We start from the raw sequence: 25,342 nt of genomic DNA, 5'->3' as shown, positions 1-25,342 counted from the left end.
TTTAAAGTGGGTCTTTTTATCCTAAGAAGAGAAATTCTATTAACACTCAGCATATTGACATACTGGAAACTCAGTAGCAAATTATTTACTATTAAGTAGGAGTTCACATGGCAGATTTCTCATAGTCTCCAATGACATGAATTTGGTATTGAGCTATTATTTTGAACCTTGTGAAATTATTCCCATTGAACGTTTTTTAACCTACAGAAATTTATATTGCTCAGCCTAATAGCTGAAATAATCCACTCTGAATCATTGCTTAGTTGAATGGCTCTGTCTACTGTGTCACACTGGGTCAGAACAGGACAGTGATTAACTATCAAGCTCTGGTTTCAATTTTGAATTGTGGCTCCAACTCTCAGAACCTGGATGTTCCTTGGTAAACTATTTGGTCTATGGTTGATCTGTGCTTTGATATGAAACATGGGAATAACAATAGAACTTAACTCAGATAACTATTGTGAGAATTAAATAAGTTAATATATAAAAAAGACCTTAAAACAGTGATTGGTACTAGTCCACATGGCTCTTAGCTATTTTAATATTAAATATTATAATTAGTTTGGGTGTGTTTGTTTTTTTTAAGAAAATCCAGAGGATATTACCTGAGATGCTTGTGATTTTGTTGATTTTAGGCTAAAATTGCTTGGCATGAAGCAACAAGTTTTGGACCCTGGATACACAGAAATTAGAGAATTAAGGGAAGTATTAGCATCATTATTAGGATAAATGAACATTTAAACAACCATTCAATGATTACAAAGTAATTTTCCATGCTTCACATCCTTTAATACCAGCTTAGTACTAGACTCTCTAGAAGGAAACTTAATGGCAACCCTTGCACCCAAATAAATAAAAGCATTATTGTCAAGTCATAGGGGAAAATAGTAATTGACTCAGACATTTAAATATAAACTCCCCCTCGTGCCTGTGAAATCAAGCACACAGATGCAACCAAATTGCAAACCAGTACTTTTAAATAAAATGCTTAAATAAATTAAGGTTTTGGTTTAATGATGACTCTACCAAAAGATTTCAGAACTTCTTAATATTTCTATCTGTATTCACGAATGACTCAACTTTAGAAAGAGAACAAATACTACAAACGTTTCATAATATGCTTCAGTGTAGCAGGAGAAAAAAGCAAGAATTAATTTAAGTCATTTTTTCCAGACAACTATCCTATATAATAAAAGCCTAATATGCTAAGTGTCTGGTTGTCTGGTCAGCCATTCAACCAATCAAAGCATAATATGCTAATGTTATCCTAAGGCTGCTCAAATGCTCGCTATGACATGCACTGACCACCAGGGGGCAGACAGTGGACCAGTCAACCAGTCGCTATGATGTGCACTGACCACCAGAAGGCAGATGCTCCGACCGGTAGGTGAGCTTGCTGCTGAGGTCCAGCTGATCTGGACTGAGTGAGATGGGCTGGACATGATCTGGAGCCCTCCCACAGTCCCTTCCTGGCTGTCCAACCTCCCATGTCCCTCCCTGGCCCCCATCATGCACCAGTGGGACCCCTCGGCCTGGCCTGCACCCTCTCGCAATCCAGGACTCCTCAGGGGATGTCAGAGAGCTGGTTCCAGCCCGATCCCACAGGCCAGGCCAACGGACCCCACTGGTGCCCAAATTCATGCACAGAGCCTGTAGAATAAGATTCCTGGACCCCTGCAAAAAGATGAAACTAGACCACCAACTCACACCATACACAAAAATAAACTCAAAATGGATAAAAGACTTAAACGTAAGATGGAAACCATAAAAATACTAGAGGAATCCACAGGCAGCGAAATCGCAAACATATGCCGAAGGAATTTCTTCTCTGATAATGCTCCTAGGGCAATGGAAACTAAAGAGAAAATAAACAAATGGGACTACTTCAAAATAAAAAGCTTTTGCACAGCAAAGGAAACCATCAACAAAACAACAAGAAGACCCACTACATGGGAGAACATATTTGCCAATGATACCACCGATAAGGGTTTAATTTCCAACATTTACAGGGATCTCATGAAACTTAACAAAAGGAAGATAAACAATCCAATAAAAAAATGGGCAACGGACCTAGATAGACACTTTTCAAAAGAGGACATACAGAAGGCCGAAAGACATATGAAAACCTGCTCAAAGTCACTAATTATACAAGAGATGCAAATCAAAACGACAATGCGTTATCATCTCACACCTGTCAGAATGGATATCATCAACAAATCAACAAACAACAAGTGTTGGAGAGGATGTGGGGAAAAAGGAACTCTTCTGCACTGCTGGTGGGAATGCAGACTGGTGCAGCCACTGTGGAGAACAGTATGGAGCTACCTCAGAAGACTAAAAATGGAACTCCCATTTGACCCAGTGATCCCACTACTAGGAATATATCCCAAGAAACCAGAAACGCCAATCAGAGAGGATATATGCACCCCTATGTTCATAGCAGCACAATTCACCATAGCTAAGATTTGGAAACAGCCTAAGTGCCCATCAGCAGATGAGTGGATTAGAAAACTGTGGTACATATACACAATGGAATACTATGCTGTGGTAAAAAAAAAAAAAAAAAAAAAGGAACTCTTGCCTTTTGCAACAGCATGGATGGAACTGGAGAGCATTATGCTAAGTGAAATAAGCCAGTCAGAGAAAGATAAATACCACATGATCTCACTCATTTGTGGATTATAGAGAACAACATAGACTGATGAAAAGGGACAGATCCAAAGACTGAGAAACAGCGATCAGGCTATCAATCCCCAGAAGGAAAGTAGGGGAGGGCGGGGGTAAAGGGAAGAGATCAACCGAAGGACTTGTATACATGTATATAAGCCAAACCAATGGACATGGACAACAGGGGGATGGGAGCATGAGTGTGCGGGGCGGGGGGGGGGGGGGAAGTTGGGGGTTAATGGGGGAGATGAGGACACATTTGTAATACCTTAACTAATAATAATAAAAAAAAAGATTCCTGGACCCCATGTACAGAGTGTCCTGCAGATATAGTCCCCTGAGCCTTAGCCTACACAAGGCCACAACAAAGGACACTGTATATTAAAATGAAGACGGCTCCAGTACCTCCTCTGCAAAGCAGGCTTGTTTGTCAGCAGCTGCACAGCACTTCTGTATAAGAGCTGAGAATTTCTCCATGACAGTTTCCAATTGTTCCTCAGTGGCTTTGGGCTTGTGTTTCAACAGTTCGGCAAGGGCACTGCATTTAAATGAACCAAAACAAAACAGAAAAGAGGTTACTCACATAAAGAAAATGAAGATGGTAAAGGCAGTAGTACTATTGTTTGAGATCATAATTCTTGGAGCCAGGCAACTGTGAGCCTGAGGCCCAGGCTTGCCACTATAAAATTCAATATTCTCATTTCCATTGGGAAGAGAATAAAATCTACCTTCATGGAGTTGGTGGAAGGTTCAAATAAAATCATCAATGAAAATTGCTCAATATCTATAATATCAGCAAATCAATAAACTCTTCTCAAATAAACCTCTGGAAATCATTATGCCATTGCATTTAAAAAGTATTCCACTTATAGCAATGTAAAAGCTAAAAAATTATTCTTAACAACTTAATTACCTTAGGCTCTATTTAAAGTTTCTAATCCAAGATTCTATATTTTTGGTCTTTAGTTGGTCTATGCAAAATGAATATGCCTGGGCCAGGGAAAATAAGACTGTCCAAACTCATGGGAGCCAGTGGTTCTCTTTCATTGATGTCTGCACAGATAATAGTGCTAAAGAGTCCTGTGAGCACAGTAAGTTTTGCAATATTCCTCTTAAGTCTATGGCCACGATCAGAATCAGAACCCACCAGACATGATAGCAACTTTACATTGCATATCTAACTGCTTGTGCCAGTGACAGAGAGTCAGATTTCAGAATCCGCACTTCTATGTGTGTTTCATCCAAATGCCCTTCTCAAAAGTTACATCACATAGGTTTGCCATAGCATAATACAAACTTAAAATCATTTATGCCTAGAAATAAATTCTTCTAAGACTTTGCCCAACTTATTTACTACCTCACAAATAAATCGGTTAATTGTTCAGCTTTTTCTATTGTGCCTGTCTTAAGATATCATTCTACTACTAGAAGCTCAGGGCATGAAATTTGTGCATGGGGGACGGGGGTCCCTCAGCCCAGTCTGCACCCTCTCCAATACGGGACCCCTTGGGGGATGTCCAACTGGCAGTCAGACATCCCTCTTGCAACCCAGGATCACTGGCTCATAACCACTCACCCGCCTGCCTGCCTGCCTGATCACCCCTAACCACTCTGTCTGCCTGCCTGATTGCTTCTAACCCCTCTGCCTGCCTGCTTGATTGCCCCTAACTGCTCTGCCTGCCTGCCTGATTGACCCTAACTGCTTCTGCCTCGGCCCCGCTATCATGGCTTTGTCCGGAAGGATGTCCAGAAGATGTCTGGTCTAGCTGGTCTAATTATCATATTACCCTTTCATTAGTATAGATAGCCTTTATCCACAAGATTATTCTGAATAATTTTGGGGCAAATATATAGTACAGTATTTTTGTTGCTGTTTGCCTTGTTTTGCTAAGAATACAAAAGCTATTCTTTTTTTTACACTTTTATCACCTTAACAAGGAAAATACTTAAATACTATTTTCTAAGGAATTTAATCACTGCTTCAGAAAAAGTTACTCATTCCATTGACAGTTCTCCCTATGAAGATTACAAACATAGGCAGTAATGAAATGCAACTCACATTTGTTTCATGACCTGTTGCTCAGGCTCGGCACGTGCACATACAAATGCATGGAGGGTGAATGTTGCAACATTAAATTGTTTGGGAATATAGGTTTCGTCATCTTCCAGAGCGGAAAAGCATGGCCGCCTGTCCAAGAATGACTCTGTGCAGCATAAGGTCACTTTGTTGCTTACAGGTGTCTGCTCATGGGCCGCGCAAAACACATTCAGGACCACGGACAGCTAAAGAACAGGGAGTCCAGCAGAAATTTAAAAGCATAATGAAAGTTTTCTTGAACTCCTACTTTCCCATGGACCAAAAACAGTGTTGTGTTTTAACTAGAAACTCTGAACGCAAGATGGACTTGAGGGAGTGATTTGCTTACTATAAGTCCTAAGGGATGTTTAAAAGTCTTTTCTATTTTAGATATGTCTACATTTGCAGAATAATCCATTCAATAAAGTAATTGATTAAAATAATTTGAGGTGATTCCTAAGGTATGTGCTGGAATGGGGTGAAAGCAGTCTTCCCAAAAAGTAAAAAAATTTTAATGCCAGATTGAAACGTTCAAAATTTATGGAATTTTTCAGAACAATTTATCATCTTCAGGATCTTGTCTCAATCCTCATTATGATGGTCAGGATAATGTAGGCAACCAAGTCCTGCACACACACACACACACACACACACACACACACACACATGCACACGTGCATTAGTTCACTCTTGCTTCTGAGAGTTAACTTTGTAAATATCTCAAGACCAAAATTCATCATTATTGACTTATTATATTTCAAAAGACTCACATAGTCTTCAGCACAAGCTGTTCTTTGTGATTCAGGAAGTGTACAACACTTGCTGCCCATGCTTGCAAGCTTTGTTGAGAGATACACAAGAGTTGGAGTTGACAATTGGGGTACTTTCTTGGTGTAACGAACTAAGAGCCTGTAACAAAATAGTCCAGTGTTTTCAGCCAGGCATAAAACTATTATATATATATATATATATATATATATATATATATATATATATATATATTAATATATATATACTAATAAAAGTGTAATATGCTAACTAGACCAGACATTTTCCAGACATCCTTCCAGACAAAGCCATGGTGGTGGAGGCCGAAGCAGAGGAGGTTAGGGGCAATCAGGCTGGCAGGGGGGCAGTGAGGGGGCGACCAGGCTGCCAGGGGACCAGTTAGGGAGCAATCGGGCCAGCAAACAGAGGCAGTTAGGGGTGATGAGGCAGGCAGGCAGGTGAGTGGTTAGAAGCCAGCAGTCCCAGATTGCGAGAGGGATGTCTGACTGCCGGTTTAGGCCCGATCACACACCGGCAGTCGGACATCCCCCGAGGGGTCCTTGATTGGAGACGGTGCAGGCCAGGCTGAGGGACACCCCCCCCCCCCCGCATGAATTTCATGCACCAGAAATTCGGAGACAGAGCTTTCAAAGCATGGTATTTAAAATTGAGTTTCTGTGTTTTATAATGATGTAAACGATGATGGTTCAGTTGATGAAATTGTACTTTCATATGAGTTATTTTCCTTAATCTTCACATGAGGATATGTTTTTATTGATTTTTTTTAGCAAGAGAGGGAGAGAGAGGGAGAGAGAGAGAGAGGAGAGAGAGAGTCTTAAAAAATTACAAACTGATCAAGAAAAATATTAGTCAAAAACAAAAATACGTACGCATCTTGGAAGCCATACTCTCCAAGGTTTTTGAAAGTTTCACAATCTTTTTTTACATATTTATGTGGTTCATTCACAAGAGACTGAAGTTCATACAACTAAAAGAAAAGAATTGTGCTTACAGGGTTTCACCCAAGGATCAGATGCAGGCTGTTTTTTACCCCTATAGGCTGAATGAAAGCCTTTTTGCCTTCTGCCCAGTCATGTAAATAAACCATTGATGCCAAGCCTGTACATCCACACTGCATAGTATAAGTGATTAAGAATAGTCAGAGTCTGGAGTGTACTTGAGCCAGGTAAGCTGAATCCTTTTCTAGTTGTAGAACTACTTCTGATCACTAAGTTTTAGAAAACTTACCTCTAAGATGGGAATGAAGATGGTTACTCACCTCATGGAATGTTCTGTGAAAACCACCTGAGCTAATGAAATTTCAACCGCACTTGGAACACAGTAAAGGCTCAATACATTATAGCTATAATTATAAGCTTTATGATTATTATAAAGCCTTCTCTCTAGTTGGATCCTAATGTCTCTGAAATAACAGTTTTTACCTTGATCATGGGATCCAGCATGGTGCCTGGCATATAGCAGGGTCTTGGTAAAGGAAAGAAGTTTGGAAGTCACTCCATATATTCAAAGTGCTAAATATCCTAAACCTGCTAGAATCCCATTTTAACACAGTTAAATATAATGGCAAAATCCTCCAGAATAGATTTCATCTCCTTACTTAATTTCTTATAAAGCCATTCCTAAGCCTTCTCAAAAAGGTTTGAAAGTATTTTAAATGAGTAGATTTCACAACCTTCCTTAAGATGCTAATTCTTGATATTTGATAAATCTTGAAATCAGGCTAATTTTCTTCATATCTATGTTATATCACTTTTAATTAACATTTACATTTACTTCATCTTATTTTGTTCCCAAAGGTTTAAAAAATAAAAAAAGACAATGTCAAGATTTTGTGAAATTAGAGATTGTTCTCTTCAAGTCATGTTTTCTCTGGACTATTCTAGGTTTTATTAACCATTCTATCAAGACCATTTCCCCCTAAGATGCTTAAGAGCAAAATATTGAAATTATCTCAAGAGAATGTCTCAATTGTATTATAAGCATTTTTCATTCTGGTATTATGCTTCTTTCTTATTATTGGAATCACCAGTCAAAGAGCTGTATTTTATTTTTCCTTTGAGAAACCTACCACTTTGATATAGCATTCATGATTATCGTGAGTTTCACAGCACTCCTCCAGTATAGCTTGATATTTCTTGGCAAATCTCAGTACTAAAGAGACAGAGAATTCAGGATACCTTCTTGAGTATGTATGCAAAAACCTAATTAAGATGAAAATAAAATAGATTTAGTTGAACAAAGAAGCAAGAAAAATCACTTAACTAATCACAAGAGAAACACATATCCCAAAGGTCTCAATTTGACCAAACCCATGCAATAAAGCTTTGTGGCTAAGGGCTTGAGGTTTAGAGTTAAAGCTACCTCCATGCAAATCCTTGCTCTAACACTTATTTTACTATACCACCTTAGGCAGTTTTTTTACTATCAGCACCTTAGTTCCCTCCTCTTTACATTTTCATTTGCATGAAAAAAAAAAAAAAACGTTTTCCATTCCTTCACTTTCAGTCTGTGTGAATATTTTGTTCTGAGGTGAGTCTCTTGTAGGCAGCATATATATGGGTCATGTTTTCTTATCCATTCAGCTACTCTATGTCTTTTGATTGGAGCACTTATTCTATTTACATTTAAGGTTATTATGATAGGTACTTATTTACTGCCATTTTTTCTTTATATTTCTCTCTCTCTCTCTCTCTCTCTCTCTCTCTCTCTCTCTCTCTCTCTCTTCCTTTTAAAATACTTCCTTTAACATTTGTTGCAGTGGTGGTTTGGTGGTCATGTACTCCTGTAGTCTTTTTTGTCTGGGATGCTCTATATTTCCCCTTCAATTTTAAATGATAGCCTTATTGGACACAGTAGTCTTGGGTTCAGGTCCCTGTTTTCCATTACTTGGAATACTTCATGCCAATCTCTTCTGGCATGAAGTGTTTCTGTTGAGAAATCAGCTGATATTCTAATGGATACTCCCTTATAGGTATTGTTCTATCTCTCTCTTGCTGCCTTTAAGATTCTTTGTCTTTAATGTTTGTCATTTTGATTATGATTTATCTTGGACTGGGTCTCTTTGGGTTCATCTCAATTGAAATTTTCTATTCTTCCTGAACTTGTGTGACTTTTTCCTTCACCAGATTAGGGAAATTTTCTGTCATTATTTCATTAAGCAACTTCTCTATTACTTGCTTATGTTCTTCTCCTTCTGGATACCCTCTGATGCAGATGTTAAGTTTCATGTTGTGCCTTAAACTACCTATCCTGCTTTTTAAGTCTTTTTTTTCTTTTTGCTTCTCTAATTGGGTGTGTTTTTTCTACCTTGTTTTCTAAGTCACTGATTTGATCTTCTGTCTCATTTAATCTACTTTTGATCCCTTCCAGTGTATTCTTGATGTCAGAGATGTTATTCTTCATTTCCAACTGATTCTTATTTATTATTTATGGTTTCTTTTCTCATTTCATGCTGTTGTAGTTCCCACTAAGTTTCTTGAAATTTCTATGCCTCCCAGTCTACATGGGATGGCCTTATATAGTAAGCATTTTGTGGGACCCAGCGGTGCAGTCTCTTAAATTTCCTAAGCTGGATGCTCTAGGAATGTCCTTTGTGTAAGTTATTTGGGTTATTCTGTTGTAACTGGTCTTGAATGTTGTTCCATTCATGGGAGGAATCTCCTTTCAGGCTGGCTGACTGTGAGGCTCACCCCAGACTACCTCATGTGAGCTGTTATGGAGGTGCTGGCAGAACAAAACAAAACAAAAACATATATAAGACCCCCACAACAACAGAAGCAACCACAAAAAAGGAAGAATCAGGAAGGAGAAAAGAGAACAATAATAGAAGAAAAGAAAAGAAAATACAGGAGGGAGGGGGATGGGAAGAAAAAGGAGTATGAAAGGGCAGATATGAAAGAAATAAAATCCTATATAATAAAAGGGTAATATGCAAATCGACTGAACGGCAGAACAACCAGTTGCTATGATGTACACTGACCACCAGGGGGCAGACGCTCAATGCATGGTCGGTTCACTCCCACTGGAGGAGCACCACTCAGCCACAAGCCGGCGAGCGCCTCTGCGGCAGCACTAAGAATGCCAACTGCGGTTTAGGCCCTAAGCTGTCAATTGGACATCCCTGAGGGCTCCCAGACTGTGAAAGGGCACAAGCCAGGCTGACGGACTTCCCCCCCTCCCCAAGTGCACAAATGTCATGCACTGGGTCTCTAGTAATAAAGAAGAGGGGAAGGAAAATGGTATAAAAGAGGAAGAAAATAATTATGAAAAGGAAAATATAGGAGAAAACAGATAGACAAAAAATAAGAAGAGGAAACATGAAAAAGCAGAGCAAATAAAAAATAGCATAAGAAAGGAGAAGGGGGAAATTAGATCTATGAAAGAAAAAAGAGAGACTAAAATAATAACAAATCAGTAAAGAAGAAAGATTAAAAAGAAAAAAAGTAAAGTGGCATTCATCTCAGCAGAGTTTAGTGCCTCCTGGAAGCACCCTTTGGATCCTGCTCTTCTGATAACCGAGGCTGCCTGTTTTGTCTGCCAATTCTGGACTTCCTGAGAGAGAGTTAGGTGCTTACCACTATCAGAAACTGTCCTCCTTTGGCTCTCAGCAACCTGTTTGAAGCTACAAGCAATCCACAGTTTGTGTCTTTCTCCACAGGACTTAGCTGCACCTGGGAGGGGCCAAGCTGCACTCTAAGGTGGGTTTGTTAGCAGCATGTGGCCCAGTGATGGGTCAGCAAACTTCCCCAGGTTCCCCAGGCTCCAACTCCACCTGGGTTCACCTGCCATCCAGCTATCAATCTTAATCACTCAAGAGTCTGGTTCTAAACAGGATAGGTGGACTCAGGAGTGTGGATCTCTGGGTCATCCATGAGGGGGAGGTGTTGATCAGATTTCAGGGAAAGTGATGACTGTGTTTTCCTGTCTCAGAACTACTCTTCTGAGCATGTCCCAGAGTATTTCCCTGCCCTGGACTGGGTAGCGATCCTCATATGCAGTCCAGTGGGATCAGCTGGAAACCTGGAGTTGCTATCAGCTCTTCCATGTGGGGGAAGCATCTGGTGTAGTCAGACAGTTGGCCCAACCCCCAATCCAGTCACTGGTGCTTGCTGAGACTGTTCAAACCCGTAGGCTTGGCCTCTACTGCTTTCTCCTCTGCAAAGATCAAGATGCATGGTGTGGCAGGCAGGGGTCCTGTGGATGGGTGGGCTGTAGCACCTAGGGTGGGTTTTTTTTCCTTTTCCTGAGCTGTGGCTTCTGACACAACTCAGGAAAAATGGCTGTTAGGTTTGGGGGGTGGTGAGACTGAATACAGTCTCCTGGCTGCCTCCTATCCAAGTCTCCCTCCAATGCTTCCCACCCCGGCCTCTCCTAAGGCACCTCAAGTCCCCACCGGCCTCCCTCCCTCTACCTTAGATGAGTAGCTGAAAACAAAAATCCTGTGCTCTGGGTTTGTTTGTTTGTTTGTTTGTTTGTTTGTTTTTAATCGGCTTTATCTCCCACCAGCTCCAGATTCCCTGGCAGCCAGAAGCCCTTGTCACCTTTCTTGGCTGGACATTACACGGGCTGGCTGTGGTGATCTGAGCTGTGGAGCCCAGCCTGGGTTTCAGGCCTCAATCTTCTCAGGGCAATAACCCTCCTGTAGTCAAGATCTCCCTCCTCACTCTCAGCCTGCCGCCTGTGGAAGCGGGGTCAGCCCCTTTCATGACCTCGCCCTTCTAGCCAGTCACCAGGTGTTTTCTATCCTTCCTTGAACCTCAGTTGGACCTCAGTTGGTAATTCCCAGTGAATGGTTGCCAATTAGTTGTATTTCCAGTCTGGCCCTGGGAGGAGGTGCAAAAATGGTGTGCCTATTAGGCCACCATCTTCCCCCTACATGGCTGGCTATGTTTTAGATGAAAGGAGACAGGACAATCAGTGCAGCTGGATCACAGATTACCTGCACTGCCACATGTCTCCATTTCTGCCTCTTTAGAATAGAGATAAATATAGTATCTATCTCATAAAGTGGATTGTAAGAAACACATGACATAATTTATGCATCACACACACAGTCTGGCACATATTAAATGTTTAATAAATGACTCCTGTTATTATGTATATTTTGTTTGATTTGGACTACATCAAAAAAAGTTCTGATAGATAAATAGGTAGATAGATGATAGATAGATAGATAGATAGATAGATAGATAGATAGATAGTAGATATAGATAGGTGATAGATATATAGTAAATAGGTATTCTTAAATTTTTATTTTCCTCTCTATATGAGTGAAATCTTGAAGGGTACACGATTTTTAAAAATATTATTTAGTGCACAGAATGCTATTATAATCCAACAATAAAAATTCAAAGTTTCTCACCACTTACTGACTGTAAATAATCATTTATTTTATCATTTAATTGTATGCTGCCTTGCCATGCTACTGAACTTCTGCTCTTTATAAACAAATATAAAGTACCTGGTAGCAGACCCCATCCTTCACTTTATACTTCTACTAGAGGCCCGGTGCATGAAAATTCATGCACTGGAGGGGGGTCCCTCAGCCTGGCCTACCCCCTCTCACAGTCCAGGAGCTCTCAGGAGCGGAAGGTGACCTGGCAATCAGGGGATGGTGATTCCCCATCACACCTCCGCTGATGCCACTGCTGGCAGCACAAGCTTTGGCTGTCCCTGGTTACCTGAACCTCGGGCAGCCCTGGGCAGCTGGGAAGCCATCATCCAAGGCTTGCCTGCACCTCAAGCTGTCCCTGGGCACTGGGGGGCTGAAAGGACTGAGGGACTCCAGAGGCAGGCGTGCCTTGCCACACGCCTGCCACCGCAGTGGGGCTGAGGGCACAGCGCGCCATCATCTTGTGGCTGTGGGTGCCGCCTTCTTTGAGGGCTTGACCCAATTAGCATATTTCCTCCTTATTGGCTGTGGGCGTCGCCATCTTTGCAATGATGTGAGGGTCAATTAGCATTTTCCCTCTTTATTAGATAGGATGCTGCTGCCAGATAGGTACAGGGATAGATACAGAGATATAAAGATGTATGACTTATATTCACCCATGTATGTCATGGTAAGCTCAAGAAATTCTCTTTGAATGAATTAGTGAATACTCTGTATATAATTTATGTATATGCAAAATGTTTCTAGAGGTATTTCCAGAAACATATCAGAGGATGGAAGAATGAAGGGATGACAGAAACTTCTAGTTATTACTTTGTACTCTCCTCAATTGATTTTTTGCTATGAGCAGGTATTTTTATGACTATATTTAAAAACTAATTAACTTGCCCCCCCCCACCAAAAAAAAATGTAAAAGCTCAGAGAGGGAAGGATAAAGTAGCACTGCAGGCAACAATTGTAACAACTCCAAAGGAAAGCCTAGAACTGTTTCCTAAATTCTCAGAGCCATTGACAGCTAGGAAAGGATCATTCTTCGTACACTTACTTGTCCAGGAAATCAACTTTTGCCTCCTTATAGTACGTGCAAACATCCTCATCTTCAACAAAATCAGTAGTTTGTGGGGCCTGATCAGGAACCAAATTATCACCTGCCATCTGTGCAAGACAGTAGAATTTTTCCAACACAGGCTTATTACAGCAGTCCGCCGAGATGATGGAGATTGCTGCTCGATTTTCACACATATACTTGGCGAGAGCCGCCTACAAGCAAGTTGATAAAAATTGTTCAACGTAAATTGACACCGTTATACTTTTTCTCCAGACTTTTTATTATGTTGACAGAACATGTCCACTGTATTCTAAGACCATGTACATGTCAACCTGACTTCTATGAACATTTTCAGTCTATGCTTAAGTCTATAGATTCACATAGAACTACTAAGATATTTCCACTTGATTAAAAACTTTATTAATTTTTTAATTTTATATTTCTACTGTTAAGGCATTTAAGTTTTAAGTCAAAACTCAGCAATAGGGCCCTAGCTGGTTTTGCTCAGTGGCTAGAGCATCAGCCCATGGACTCAAGGAACTCGGGTTCAATTCCAGTCAAGGGCGCATACCTCAGTCACAGGCTTCATCTCTGGCCCTGGTTGGGGCGCATACAGGAGGAAACCAATCAATGTGCCTCTCACATTGATGTTTTTCTCTCTGTGTGTCTTCCCTCCCCTTCAACTCTCTCTAAAAAAATCAATGGAAAAATATCCTCAGGTGAGGATTAAAAAAAAAAAAGAACAGCAATAGGGGCTGGGAGAAAAAGATGAAGGGATTAAGAAGTACATATTTGTAGTTACAGAATAGTCACAGAGATGTAAATAATAGCATAGGGAATATAGTCAATAGTCTCCTAATGACTATGTGTGGGAAACATCGGGGGGCACTCTGTACATGACATTCTAATAATGATGCTGTACATCTGAAACTAATACAAAATATCATTTTTTAAATATGTTTTGTTGGGGGCCAGATGTAAGCTGGCAAGGTCCTTGCACCTGCAGGGGCTAGCAAGGCTGGGACCCTTACCCACACAGTTTTCCCAGACTTGTTTGGATAGCGATTATCAGTAGAATGGGAGTAACATTTGTAGAATGAGAACAGCCTTTCATAGCTTGCCAAGAAATCTGTAACTATTTACTGAGATATGCTGTACTGAGAACTTGTCCTTCTGCTGTATCTCTCCCTTAGAGATTAAGAGGAACAAAGAATACATTCCTCTTGACAGACCTCGGATTCAGTGTGTTGTGTATAAATAGGATTGTATAGCTAATAAACTCACTTCAGTTCATCGAGAGAACTGGGGTCCTCCCGACCCCGCTTTCCTGTCTTTCTTTCTTTTCTCAATTCCCACCTCCCTGCCTCAGCCCAGCTCAACCCTGTCAGGCTGGCCCTGACAATGTTTGCTTTTTATTTTTAGAGAGAGAGGAAGGAAGAGGAGAGATAGAGAGCTAGAAACATCAATGAGAGAGAAACATGAATTGGCTGCCCCCTGCACGCCTCCCACTGGGGATCAAGCCTGCAACCAGTCCATGTGCCTGACCAGGAATCAAACCAGTGACCTCTTGGTTCCTGGGTCGACACTCAACCCCTGAGCCACACTGGCTGGGCCAGAGTTATATTAAATATAAACTGTAATAGTAAAATTAAATGTAAAATGTAACATATATTCCAAGTAATATTTTTCCAAATATTCAACAACATTTAGTGCAGGCATTTTGAAACCAAATAACTAAAGTGCGAGGAATTTTTGGAAAATTAGTCAAGAGCATAGTCACAGGCACTACTTACACATGTAAAATATCTGCCTTAAATTTTCCACAGTGTTCTGAGAGACTAGGATTCTGATATTTGGTCATGTATTTATATTTTGGAGAAAGAGATATTGTGCTTAATATTTATATATTAATAGAGAATATACAGAGAAAAATTACATAATTTCCAAAAATGTCTTCAGGTACCAGCTCTTCTCCAACTCTACCCAAGTCCCCAAAGATTTTTCTTAGGAAACTACCTTTGCAGCTGTCCTACGTCAGCTTTTGTTCTCAGGTAGAATATGACTGAAAGGGATTACAAATTGGTGAAATTTGTAATTACAAAATGTATGTAGCAGATCATTTTGTGAGTAGGATAGCCAACTTCACAAAAATACAAGTAAATAACATGCCACAAGGCAGGGAAAGAATTGAGTATATTAGACATAGAAGACAATTTCAATTCACTGTCCGCTGTCACCAATTATACTAAATAGATCCATTGTACCCACTAAGCATGTTACCAAAGCAAAGTCACCAAAGAGAATACTGAGCATTCCTTACCCTGTCGTCTGCACATTCAAGCATGTCACTTTGGCAGCATTCCTTGTGGACTTTGGTAAAATTTGTTGCCAAATTGGAAACTGTCTCAAAGTCAGCAAAGGGAAATTGCTGGCTCAGGCGAACTACAAACCTAAAAAGAAAATTCCCCCATAACAATTTGTTAACCTCCAATATTTTATGTGAAAGCACTAGGAAAATACTACTTATAGTAAGAAAATTCAGGGTAAAATGAAATATGGAAATAATTCGTAAAATTATTAGTTCTTATTTTAGTGCTAGTTCTGAACAAAATTATCTTAGGGCAAATGTTTCCTTATCCATTGTAAGAGTGTGTGGCAGGTAGGGAGAAGCCAGCAATTCATAAAACCAGAAATCAAAGAGGGATTCTGAAAGAGGTGACACCTGAAAAGCCTCAGGTTTGGAGCCCATATCTGACTTCCAGATCTGACTTTACTGCTCGTTACCAGTGTGATCCTCAGATAGTTACTTAAACTCTCTGAGCTTCAGCCTTGGAGAGACACACCGCGTGCTGCATCAAAGCGTTGTGGTGAGAATTAGATTAGGCGATGCATAGGAAAGCTCTTTATAAACTGGAAAGGGCCACACAAACTCAAGTTGTCTTTGTTACCAATAAAAAGTCTTCTTCCTGAGTTCCAAAGCACACTGAGAAAATAAATTGCATACCTTTCCAAGATTAAGGAGTCTAACATATTTTTACCAAGAAATTGATCCAGAAAAGTCTCTAAGCCAATAACAAGATATGAAAGGCTAACCTACACAAGCTTTCACAAATCATTTCAGACTTGTCTAGCTCTGGTAAAAGATACTTCTTCCCCCAAACCGGTCATAGCCTGCTTAAATGTGTATTGTTTCATATTGGGGTGGTTTTGTTTAATTATTTTCTTGATTTTGTTGTATAGGTGATAGAGGTGACAGGCAAAGATAGTACAAATGATGGTTTCTGCACATCTTGCAAAATTTTTTTTTCATTTTATCTTTTGTTCATGTTGATTAATTGTTGACTAGCAAGTAAATTGGGGATGGGGATGGGGTTTCTTGACTCAGATGTTGAAGGATATTTCTAGAATGAGGCAAGTTATATAAAAATAGCGGTCCAGGAAAAAAACAAGAAATGAAGAACAGAGTTGGAGCTATGAGAAAATGAGAAGTAACTTTGATGGCCCAATTTTATTATCAGAACATAAAAAACAAGCAGACAGTTTTATATAATCGCAAGGGGCTCAGGGGCGATAAAGTAAAATAACAAACCTTGACTACAATTGTATAAAAATCATGGACCATTAGAATAAGATCCCTAGTCTTTATAAATAAATGGGAGTTTAAATACCTGATCCAGAATGACAAAACAAAGATATCCTCTAAGTTTTTTACTACCTTGAAAGCATATGATTAAAGAAATGACAAATTGTCACTTGTGCTCTGATTTTTCACTTCTGTTAAATTTCTACCTTTTAGATAACCCAAAAGATGCATGTGAAAGCACTGTGTAAAAACTCATAAAAATGTACAACTCTGTTGACAGAACCATCACCCTTACATCATTATAAAGTACAAATCTAATTTTAAATACCATTCTATTGAAGCACTTTCTCCATTGTTTTGGAGCATGGAGCACTTGAATTTCTCTATGAAAGCTGAACTCAGTATTTTTTTTTGCAAGGCATCCATCTGCAGAAAGAAATAATTTTAAAAATAATATTTTAAAATTCGACATTAGGGGAAAAGAAGAGAAAAAAACACACGGACATGGACAAAGTGCGATGATTATGGAGGGTACAAAGTGGAGTGGAGGTGGAGGAGGGTATAGGGAGATGAATGGTGATGGAAAAAATAAAATAGGAAAATATTCTACATGAAACACTTTATAAGTTCAGATGAGACTATGACAAATTACATTTTATTTATTTTTTTTTAAAACTTTATTTTAGGATTCTTTTTTTTTTTAACATTTTTATTGATTTTTTACAGAGAGGAAGGGAGAGAGAGTCAGAAACATCGATGAGAGAGAAACATAGACCAGCCGCCTCCTGCACATCCCCCACCAGGGATGTGCCCGCAACCCAGGTACATGCCCTTGACCGGAATCGAACCCGGGACCTTTCAGTCCGCAGGCCGACGCTCTATCCACTGAGCAAAACCGGTTTTGGCGACAAATTACATTTTAAAGACGTGCTATAAACCTAAATTCCCAAGTATTCACTGTTGGCAAAAAATTAATTTGTATGTAGTCAGAGGAAAAATCAGTCTGGTCATAGTGGATGCCCCTAGGTAGTGAACACCCAGCATGGGGGCATTGCCAGGGAAAAGGGAACTGACGGGAAAGGTAGAAGAACAGAGTACACTAACATGCCGGGGAATATAATTTTACTGATTTCTTAATTTTGCATAAATTCATTTCAATCCCTCCTTCACCAACTCTCACATAATAAACTCCCTAGAAAAGATGATGAGTTCACAATAAAAATTTATGGAATGGAATGAATGAAAAAACCCAGGCTTCTAGAAGCAGTGAAATTCTCCACTTTGAATTCCCGCCCCAATAGGAAAGGTTCACGAAAAGATAAACAAAAACTGTGGCCCTCTGCTCTGCATTTTTACAAATGAGTTTCTGTATTTCACTACAAAAGACAAGGTCATTGAGACACATGCACAGTGGTTCTCTATGAGATTCACCGGGGTAAAACTTAGAAGGAGGAATGAGGATGTCACAGGCCTTCAAAGAGGGTGAAGAATCTTTGGGGTGGGTAAGAGTAAGGAAGGCTTCTTTGAAGGTAAAGAAGTTTATCTCAGAGACTTAGGTGCTCTACATAAGATGCCCCAAATCTGAGGTTTGAGTCTGAACTGGCTCTTCTGTTCCGCTGGGCATACCTTTGGGCCCAGGCAGGCGGCTTTGTCAGCAGCTTCGCAGCATTCTGTCAAATCTCCTTTATATTCTTGAATAGAGTAAAGGAGCTCTGGGCCATAAAAAAAAGGATGTCTCCTGGCAACTTCATATATGTACCTACATTTTTAAAAAGAAGAAAAGGCAGTCATTTTTCTGTACCAGACAGGATTACAAAAATAATTATTATCAACAATTTCCCTAGAAATTCCAAAACCCAGAGACATCAAACTTACCAATTAAACTCAATTTGTACATGACTTTGCTTTTGTCATTTTTTAAATCAATAAAAAGATTAAATATATATACATTTATATATACATATATAAATATATATATAAATATTTATACACACATATAAAATAGTAAAATATTGGTGATATAAGATTATTGACTAAAATGAGGTAATTCTGACAATAACCAAATATATCTTCATAATATTTTAATATGTGGCAATGTTTTTCATACAGATGATATCCTGTTTCAATGAATTCCAACAGATCACTGATCAATATTTATTGTATAAAATTTTATAGCATTAAACTAGAGACCCGATGCACAAAAAAGTCATGCACGAGTAGGCCTTCCTTCCCCCAGCTGCCGGCACCAGCTTCCCTCTGGCACCCAGGACCCGGGTTTCTCTTGCAGCCCCAACTTCATCCGGAAGGTCATCTGGAAGGTCGTCCAGAAGATTAGCCTATTATGCTTTTATTATATTATAGATAGTATTTCTTTCAATTTGTCATTAGAACAAAAGCTTTTAAGTCTTAATGTTGAAAATATTTTATAGTAATTGTTATAACAAGCCTTATCCTATTTCATAATTTTTAATGTTGAAGCATAAACATCTGATTACTTACGTTTCTAACAACGCCTTTTCATTTTCCTTAAAGGCAGTGCATGTTGCATCAGAATCTATTGTCCCCATTGGGGGGATATTTAGCTCATCATCCTTGTGTTTCACGAAGCACTGGTATCTCAAAGGTGCTTCTGCTTCACAACAGTCGGCCATTTCATCATAGTGCACAGGAAGAGATGTAATGGAACACAATTTAGCTGTAAAAGGGGTGTCCTAAAGGGAAGACAGAAGTCTTCAATTCCTACTTGTATTTTATTTCCTCTATACCCAAAGAAAGGTATTTAAAAATGTAAGATAACAGTAACCGTGGGTGAGGAAAGCAAATAAAAATCTACTTTTTCCTCAGGTTTAGAGAGTTTCCCTTGATTTGGCCATCTATGTGTAATGTTTTAAGAAGTAACTGTCACACTGATAGTTACAGTGGATAAAACAAAAGGACAAAGGGACAGTCAATGGTTCGATGAAGGAATGCTACTCCAATTTTCACCTGAGGCTAAAGACTAGGAACAATCAGAACAAAACTCAAGGGAAAATACTCCTCTGTAAGTAGCAGGTGAATTAACTTCAAAGAGGAAAGTGTTAGGAAAGTTTCTCATTTGATCTACTTTTTTTGTGAATGGTCCAAATTCTTAGTACATACTATTTAAAAATTCAGAAGTAACACAATTCACTACATATTAATTGTTATTGCATTAAAATATGAATCTTTTATTCTAGAAACATTTATCTCAAAACACATTGCAGTAAATGAATTCTTTCAATCCCCATAATTTTACTAGGAAAATAATTGTAATACCAAGGGAAATATATTGCTCAGGACAGAATTTATTACATCTTACAAAATACATTTTTTTAAAAATTCATATTTAGAGCCATAATACTGTGTGAAGTTAAAGTGCTGATTCCAACTTCAGGGAGAGAGGCATATAAAGAAAAAAAGGAGAAAAAGCTTCAGTAAAAAATAAAAAATGGACTTGCCACCAGGAAAGTATGTATAGATTGAATGGTGGGAGCAACATTCACCTCCACTTGTATTGAAGACCTATCTAGGAAAAACAAAAGCTCAAAGACCTTTAAAACAGATGAATGCCCCAATATTTTATTGTATGTAAAAGTATGAATATCCCTAAAATGGGGAATATAGAGCTGTACTCTTATTTTACCCAGCTAACAAAATTAGCATGAAAATCACCCAAGTGCTTTCTGAATATTAAAAATCATGCGATTACTATCAGCCTCTATGAAAAGAATTCAAACTTCAGATTTTAAAAGAGACACTATTACAAATGACAAATTCCACTTAAATCCACTATGACCATTATATGTAGTCTCAATAAAGAAATGATTTAGAACTGTGGGCATAGCTAGAATGTCTCTATCATAGAAGAAATGATGGCTCTACCCATTTGTGAGAGTTGCTTACAAATATAGTCACTTAAAAATCATTGAGAAAGCCAAAATGAGATGTTTTCCCTTTGAATTGCTCAAGATTATTTAAACTAAGAAGAAATAACATTCAAAATTATAATGTACTTACAAGTAACTTGCAAAAAACTTCACCTAACTTGTCTTGAGCACATACTCTTGCCAATTCAGTTATTTTATCTGTTATTTTTCTAATATCATCTAATGGGTACTTCCGAAGAAACTGAGAAAAGGTAACCAGCACCCTGGAACACAGGACATAGGAAAACATGGTATAATAAAACTTTAATATAAAATAGGTTGCTGTGCTAGAGAACAAATTGTGTTTTCAGGATATGTTCTATAGTATTTTGTGCATCACATTATCAGAAAGACTATTCACATCAGCAATTATCTCAGACCTAACCATGAATGTGTGGTTTTCTAAGCAGAGGATATGTATTTCAACCATGTTTACATACATATGTGAGTAGATGAACACAAACAGAGCGAGCAAGCAAGCAACATGCATTCTGAATAGGTATAATTGTTAAGATGAGGGGCATTACATAGGCCTTTGGACTATTTACAACAAAAAACAAAAACCACACACAAACATCTCCTTTAAATCAGGCTATAGAATAAAACTGACCTTTAAAAAATAAACTAATTTCTCATTTTCTACTGAATTAGAAAAATATTAAAATGTTCTGGAGAAACCACAGATCTATGTGCTAGGTAAAGGAATTTGAGTGTGTGCTGGGAAAGTCTTTCCCCTCAATCAAGTTTATATAAGAATTCCAGAGCTGCTACACTTCCCCATACAGTCGCCATCACCCATATGTGACTATATAGTAAAATTAATTAAAATTTCATACAATTGAAACTTTTGATCTTCAGTTGCACTTGCCAAAGTCAAGGTACTCAACAACCACATGTGGCCAGTAGCTACTATATGGGCCAGCACTAAAATGGAATATTTTCATGAATGCAGAAAATTCTATTGGGCAGTATTGTGCTAGAATCTGAACTCTGATGACAGGGGAATATAAGAATAATAACCAATGCTGTTAGAAACATTAAATTTGACTCTTCAATATTTTAACTTACAAGTCTCTGAAATATTCTTCTCCCAAATCCATATACCGACGAGCAAGCTCACGCTTGTCTGGGGGGGGGAAAAAAGATTTTAAATTCTGAAGAAAACCACTGGTTATGATATTACTTTCTATGTTTCTCTCCATTTACTAATGTATTCATTTGCTCCTAAGTATTGGGCTTCAATCATTTTAGAAAATTTTAGGATGATGATAAACTATTTCTTCTGCTTTTAAACAAATGCGATATTCAATCACCAATTATACTATTTGAAAAATGATTAAAATTATTAAATATGTATAGTTTTATATTCAAACTTGGATAAATCTAATGCTCTTAGTATCTATTAACAGCAACTGGGAGGACAGTAAGAAAGAAAAAATATAAACACCTGTTCTATTTATAAGACAAACAACACAGGTTTTTTGTTGTTGTGTTAATGCATCAAGGTGCAATGGATAGGGCATTGGGAATTTTGAGTTATGAATTCTATCTTTGACTATATTCTGTGAAGTTGAAGTCACTCTATGTTCCCTCATGTGCAAAAGAAAATTACAGTTACTAAACCATTCTCACCTTTTTTTAACTTAGGATGTTAGAAATATATTAAGATAACTTTCTAAGAGTTCACAAATACAAAATTTCATCACAGTCTAGAAATTAATGATAAAAGAAAACTTTCTTCTTTAAAGATGCAGTGTTTACTGATTACTAGGAAAGTGAAATAAATTTGAACAATAGAAAAATAGAATTCTTACGTGTATCTGGAAGAACCACACTGCTTACAGAGCTGAGAAGAAAGAAAACGCAAATGAAGGTTACCCACTTCATCCTGCCAAAGACTTATGGGTTGAAAAAATAGAAAAATTAGGATGAATAGAGGGAAATTGGCACTAATATACTTCTTTAACCAATTATTGTAGATTATTAACTAGACTCAGCTTTGTATTTTAATGGCCCTCAACTGATTATAAAATTCATAATGTTCTTGCCAAGAAATTGTTTGACTAATTCCCTTGCGCATGTTTGCCATCTGTAACTGTTTTCTCCACGAGACCTCGTCAATTCATTAAAGTTATGTAAAACATCTTATCAAATTTTACCTCAGAGTTTAAATGATCTATGCTTACTAGGTAAGGCAAAAGTAGGTTTACAGTTTTGAGTATGTAAATAAGAGTTAATTCTTCTATTATTACTTACTAATTATTGTATTTCTTTTTTTATCTTTAATGTTCAAAGTATTACATATGTCCAATTTTTCCCCCACTTTGACCCCCCCTCCAACCCACCCCTGTCACCCCAGACCTACCTATTGTCTATGTCCATGGATTATGTATAAAAGTTGTTTGGTTAATCACATGCTGTGACCCTCCCACTTCTTTCTTCCCTCTGAGATTCCTCATTCTGTTCCATGCTCCCATGTCTCTGGATCTATTTTGTTTATCAATTTATTTTGTTTGTTATATTCCACATATAAGTGAGTTCATATGATACTTATTTTTCTCTGGCTGGCTTATTTCACATCCCTCCATGCTGTCTCAAATGGTAAGAAAGCCTTCTTTTTTACACCTACATACTATTCCATTCTGTAAATGTACCACTTTTTTTTTTTATTCATCTACTGATGGGCACTTGGGCTGTTTCCAGATCTTAGCTATTGTAATAATGCTGCTTATATTCTTTCTGTTTGGTGTTTCAGGGTTCTTAGGATATATTCCTAGAAGTGGGATTAATGGGTCAAATGGCAGTTCCATTTTTAATTATTTTTAATTTAAATTATTTTTGTTTAAAGTATTACATAAGTCTCATTATTCCCCCATTGACCTTTCCCCAGCCTCTCCCACCCCCTAGCACATGCCCTCACCCCTCTACTGTCTGAGTCTATTGATTATGATCATATGCATGCATACAAGTCCTTTAGTTGATCTCTTACCCCCTCACCCCTTGCCTTCCCTCATAGGTTGGATGGTCTGTTTGATGCTTCTATGTTTCCGGCTCTATTTTTGTTCATCAGTTTATGTTGTTCATTATATTCCACAATGAGTGAGATGGTGTGATATTTATCCTTCTCTGATTGGCTTATTTCACTTAGTATAATACTCTACAGGTCTATCCATGCTATTGCAAATGGTAAGAGTTCCTTCTTTTACACTACTATACAGGAGTGTAGTATTCCATTGTGTATATATGCCACAGTTTTCTAATCTACTCATCTGCTGATGGGCACGTAGGCTGTTTCCAAATCTTAGCTATGGTAAATTGTGCTGCTATGAACATAGGGGTGCATATACTCTTTCTGATTGGCGTTTCTGATTTCTTGGGATATATTTCTAGAAGTGGGATTACTTGGTCAAATGGGACTTCCATTATTAATTTTTTGAGGAAATTCCATACAGTTCTCCACTGTGAGTGCACCAGTGTGCATTCCCACCAGCAGTGCAAGAGGGTTCCTTTTTCTCTGCATCCTCACCAGCACTTGTCCTTTGTTGATTTGTTGATGACAGCCATTCTGACAGGTGTGAGATGGTACCTCATTGTTGTTTTGATTTGCATCTCTAAGATGATTAGTGACTATGAGCATGTTTTTATATGTCTTTTGGCCTTCTGTATGTCCTCTTTCAAGAAGTGTCTATTTAGTTCCTTTGCCCATTTTTTATTGGCTTGTTCATCTTCCTTTTGTTAAATTGTATGAGTTCCCTATAAATTTTGGAGATTAAACCCTTATCAAAGATAACATTAATAAATATGTTCTCCCATGCAGTGGGCTTTCTTGTTGTTTTTTTGATGGTTTCTTTTGCTGTGCAGAAGATTTTTATTTTTATGTAGTCCCATTTGTTTATTTTCTCCTTAGTTTCCATTGCCCTAGGAGCTGTATCGATAAAGATATTGCTATGACATATGTCTGATATTTTGCTGCCTATGAATTCCTCTAAGATTTTTATGGTTTTCTATCTTACATTTAAGTCTTTTATCCATTTTGAGTTTATTTTTGTGTATGGCGTAAGTTGGTGGCCTAGTTTCATTTTTTTTTTTGCATGTATGTCCAATTTTCCCAACACCATTTATTGGAGAGACTGTTTTGATTCCATTGTATGCTCTTGCTTTCTTTGTCAAATATTAATTGAGCATAATGGCTTGGGTCCATTTCTGTGTTCTCTGTTCATTTCCATTGGTCTATATGTCTGTTCTTGTGCCAGTACCTGGCAGTTTTGAGTACAGTGGCTTGGTAATATAGCTTGATATCTGGTGTTGTGATCCCTCCAACTTTGTTCTTCTCCATTTTTAATTTTTTTAGGAACTCCACACTGTTTTCCATAGTGGCTGCACCAGTTGAATTCCCACCAAGAATGTACTAGAGTTACTTTTTCTCCACATCCTCCCCAGCACTTGTTTGTTGATTTATTGATGATAGCCATTTTTGAAGGTGTGAGGTGTTATCTCAACATCCTAGAAGAAAACATAGGCAGCAAAATATCAGACATCTCACATAGAAGAATTTTCACCAATACAAAGGAAAGAATAAAAAAATGGGACTGCATAAAACTAAAAGGCTTCCTCACAGCAAAAGAAATCAGCATCAAAATGAAAAAGGGCTCAGCCAGCATGACTCAGTAGTTGAGTGTAGACCTCTGAAGTAGGAGGTCACAGTTCAATTCCCAGTCAGGGCACATGCCCAGGTTTCGGGCTCAGTCCCCAGTGTGAGGCATGGAGAAGGCAGCCAGTCAATGATTCTCTCTCATCGTTAATGTTTCTGTCCCTCTCTCTCCTTCTCTCTTCCTCTCTGAAA

At 38.4% G+C, this 25,342-nt stretch overlaps 1 protein-coding gene across 1 annotated transcript; it reads right to left on the bottom strand.

The window, feature by feature from the left end:
• Positions 1-631: 631 nt before the first annotated feature.
• Positions 632-22,881, bottom strand: LOC118669902 (albumin-like). Its single transcript, XM_036336881.1, has 15 exons — positions 22,865-22,881; positions 22,314-22,345; positions 21,568-21,625; positions 20,614-20,723; positions 19,055-19,250; positions 18,182-18,314; positions 16,884-16,981; positions 15,293-15,422; positions 12,970-13,184; positions 7,602-7,734; positions 6,403-6,500; positions 5,515-5,653; positions 4,727-4,950; positions 3,073-3,205; positions 632-673 (listed from the first exon to the last, which is right to left on the bottom strand). The coding sequence occupies exons 1-15, from the start codon at positions 22,879-22,881 to the stop codon at positions 632-634; spliced, it is 1,758 nt and encodes a 585-aa protein (XP_036192774.1).
• Positions 22,882-25,342: the final 2,461 nt, after the last annotated feature.

The sequence above is a fragment of the Myotis myotis genome, unplaced genomic scaffold (assembly GCF_014108235.1).
Source record: "Myotis myotis isolate mMyoMyo1 unplaced genomic scaffold, mMyoMyo1.p scaffold_m19_p_1, whole genome shotgun sequence".
NCBI classification, from domain to species: domain Eukaryota; kingdom Metazoa; phylum Chordata; class Mammalia; order Chiroptera; family Vespertilionidae; genus Myotis; species Myotis myotis.
The sequence above is the reverse complement of the archived record's forward strand: the minus strand, read 5'-3'. Positions and strand labels throughout refer to the sequence as shown.

Excerpts from the sequence above, each read along its gene's own strand:
- LOC118669902 (XM_036336881.1), bottom strand. Across the intron at positions 20,724-21,567 it reads GAAGAATATTTCAGAGACTT|GGTGCTGGTTACCTTTTCTC; the intron begins GTAAGTTAAAAT and ends CCTGTGTTCCAG. Across the intron at positions 674-3,072 it reads AAGCCTGCTTTGCAGAGGAG|GGTCCAAAACTTGTTGCTTC; the intron begins GTACTGGAGCCG and ends CTGTGTATCCAG.